Source organism: Pteropus alecto, unplaced genomic scaffold, assembly GCF_000325575.1.
Source record: "Pteropus alecto unplaced genomic scaffold, ASM32557v1 scaffold101, whole genome shotgun sequence".
Classification (NCBI taxonomy): domain Eukaryota; kingdom Metazoa; phylum Chordata; class Mammalia; order Chiroptera; family Pteropodidae; genus Pteropus; species Pteropus alecto.
In genome coordinates, this window is record NW_006432945.1 from 19771543 (window position 1) to 19773602 (window position 2060).

General features: G+C 60.7%; 1 protein-coding gene across 1 annotated transcript; it reads right to left on the reverse strand.

Annotated features, from left to right (window-relative positions):
* Positions 1-377: 377 nt before the first annotated feature.
* On the reverse strand, positions 378-2060 carry PCP4L1 (Purkinje cell protein 4 like 1; the record flags this gene model as incomplete). Its single annotated transcript, XM_025044021.1, has 2 exons — positions 378-1409; positions 1997-2060. Coding segments are annotated over 2 exons (207 nt in total), but the record flags the coding sequence as incomplete, so codon positions are not given.

A 2060-nucleotide genomic window follows, 5' to 3' on the forward strand; every position in this document is an offset into this window, starting at 1 on the left:
TTTGATAAACAGGTGTGTGCGGGGGCGGGGAGGGGCAGCAGGAACAGCTAGGACAGTCATTTGGGGACAGGGAGCAGGGAGGACTGGGCTTGTTCTCAGAGGGTTACACACTGAGCGTGCCCTCAGCTGGAAGGGGAAGGCAAGGGAGCCAGCACCAGCAGGTGCGCCAGGGGTGGCGACAGGCAGACGGAAGACAGTGTGGGCGGTGAATCAAGGTGAGGGCAAGGTCGGGAAGGCGAGGTGGGCGGGCTTCGCCGTGAAAGTGCTCAGGCGGCGTTGTCCCCTGTGCCACCATGCAGTGCATGCGGCGGCTCCACCGCCCTCCCCAAGGCCAGTCCAGACTGACACATTCACCCCCACCCATGAAGAAACAGAAGTCGAGGTTCAATGACCCCACTCGAGGGGCTAATATATATGAAACATGCTACAGTTACAGAGCGCCTGCTCCACTGGTGTCTGGAGTGCACAGGGGCGGGCGGGAGCTACGGGGTCGCTGGTTTGTGCGGCCTCTGTGGGGGTTAGAGGTACAAGGGTTGGCAAAGCCCCAGGAACCCTTCGCAGAGCACATCTGCACCAGCAGTAACTTGTGTCTTTAGAGCGCTCCCCTCTTCGCTCGTCTCCCCTCCCCAAATCTACCAGAGCCCCCGTTTCTCTGCCTGTGGCCCCTTCACCCTCTTCTCCTCTGCCCCTCCCAGTCCGAGCCTGGGTGAGGAAGGCGCGTTCCCGCTGCCTCTACTGGCCCCAGCCCCTTCCTTGACTACCCTGCTCAGCATGCACTAACATGGGAGCTACTCAATTTAGGTCTGCCAGGGGCAGGAGTCTCTAGCCCCCACTGTGGCTCCGCCCAGAGGACGGAAGGTGGTGGACGTGAAGGGGAACAGTCCCCTAGAGTGTGACTGTCGTGAGCGGTGGGCAGAGAGTGCGTATGCCCCACCCTCGGGCACCCTATCCGGAAGGCGTTGCCTCCCTCCTGCCCTGTCAGAGGTCCGCCTGTCAGCCCCGAAGCCTCCTGCTCCTCGACCTCATTGGGCAGCGAATGTACTGGCCAGGGAGGCTTATCCCCAGGAGAAGCCGCTGGAGAGCAGCTACTGGCCGAATTCTTCATCTCCCCTGTGTTCCCGGTGCCTCTACTGCTGTGATGGCTTAGGGGGGCCATGGAAAATAATGCGCAAGGGTCGAACGAGTCTTAAGGAGAGGCTGAGGGACAGAGACACAGACACGTGGGCATCAGAGCTGTGGAGAGGAGCGGAGGGCAAGGCTCGTTTCTCAGGGGCTGGGCTCCTTTTTCCTCTTCTGGAACCTCCGAAACTTGCCCTGAATGGCAAGGGCAGCCTTCTCCGTCTCCGGCGCCGTCAGGTCGATGTCAATCTCCTCCTCCTCCTCTGCCTTCTTGGCATCCCCGGCTTTCCCTGCGGGCAGTTCGAGATCCACGAGCGGGTGAACCTGACCTCCAGCCCTCTCTCCGGGCCCCAAGTGCAGGGGTTAGAGCCCGCTCTCTGCTGCACCGTGAGCCCCCAGCCTTTCCTGGGGCTGAAAAGGCCCCGATAACTCTGCTAAAGGTCAGGCCAGCGTACCCGGGTTGAGCATCGGCCGCGGTTACTTGGGAGCTTTGCTGCCCTTGGACCAAGATGGCGAATGTCCTCCCTCACCACTCACACCTGAGTCCCACCGGCGCCCCGGAGCACGTGCACTCGCCCCACTTTTCCTGTTTCCGAGCGAGACAGGGGCTGGGGTTATCTGAGGAGGGCCTTCCTATCGCTGTGCCTGTTTCCAGAGCCAGTTTCTCAAATCAAAGAGTAACCACTGGCGGGTGTGCGTCTTAGGAAAAATGCAGGGAGGCCGACAGTCATTCTAACCTAGTGCTGCGTCTCAGGTATCCAGTGCTTCGTCTCCTAGGACACCTGACTTTGGGAGCTTCCAAACTTACAGCCCACTCATCTCCATGTCCAGGCGTCATTCACCTGCGCTACAAACCGCCCGGCCCAAGCCCACTCACCCTTTTCCTCTGGGCCAGGTGCCTGGTTGGTCGCTGGGGACGTTTTGGTGTTAAGCTGGAAGAA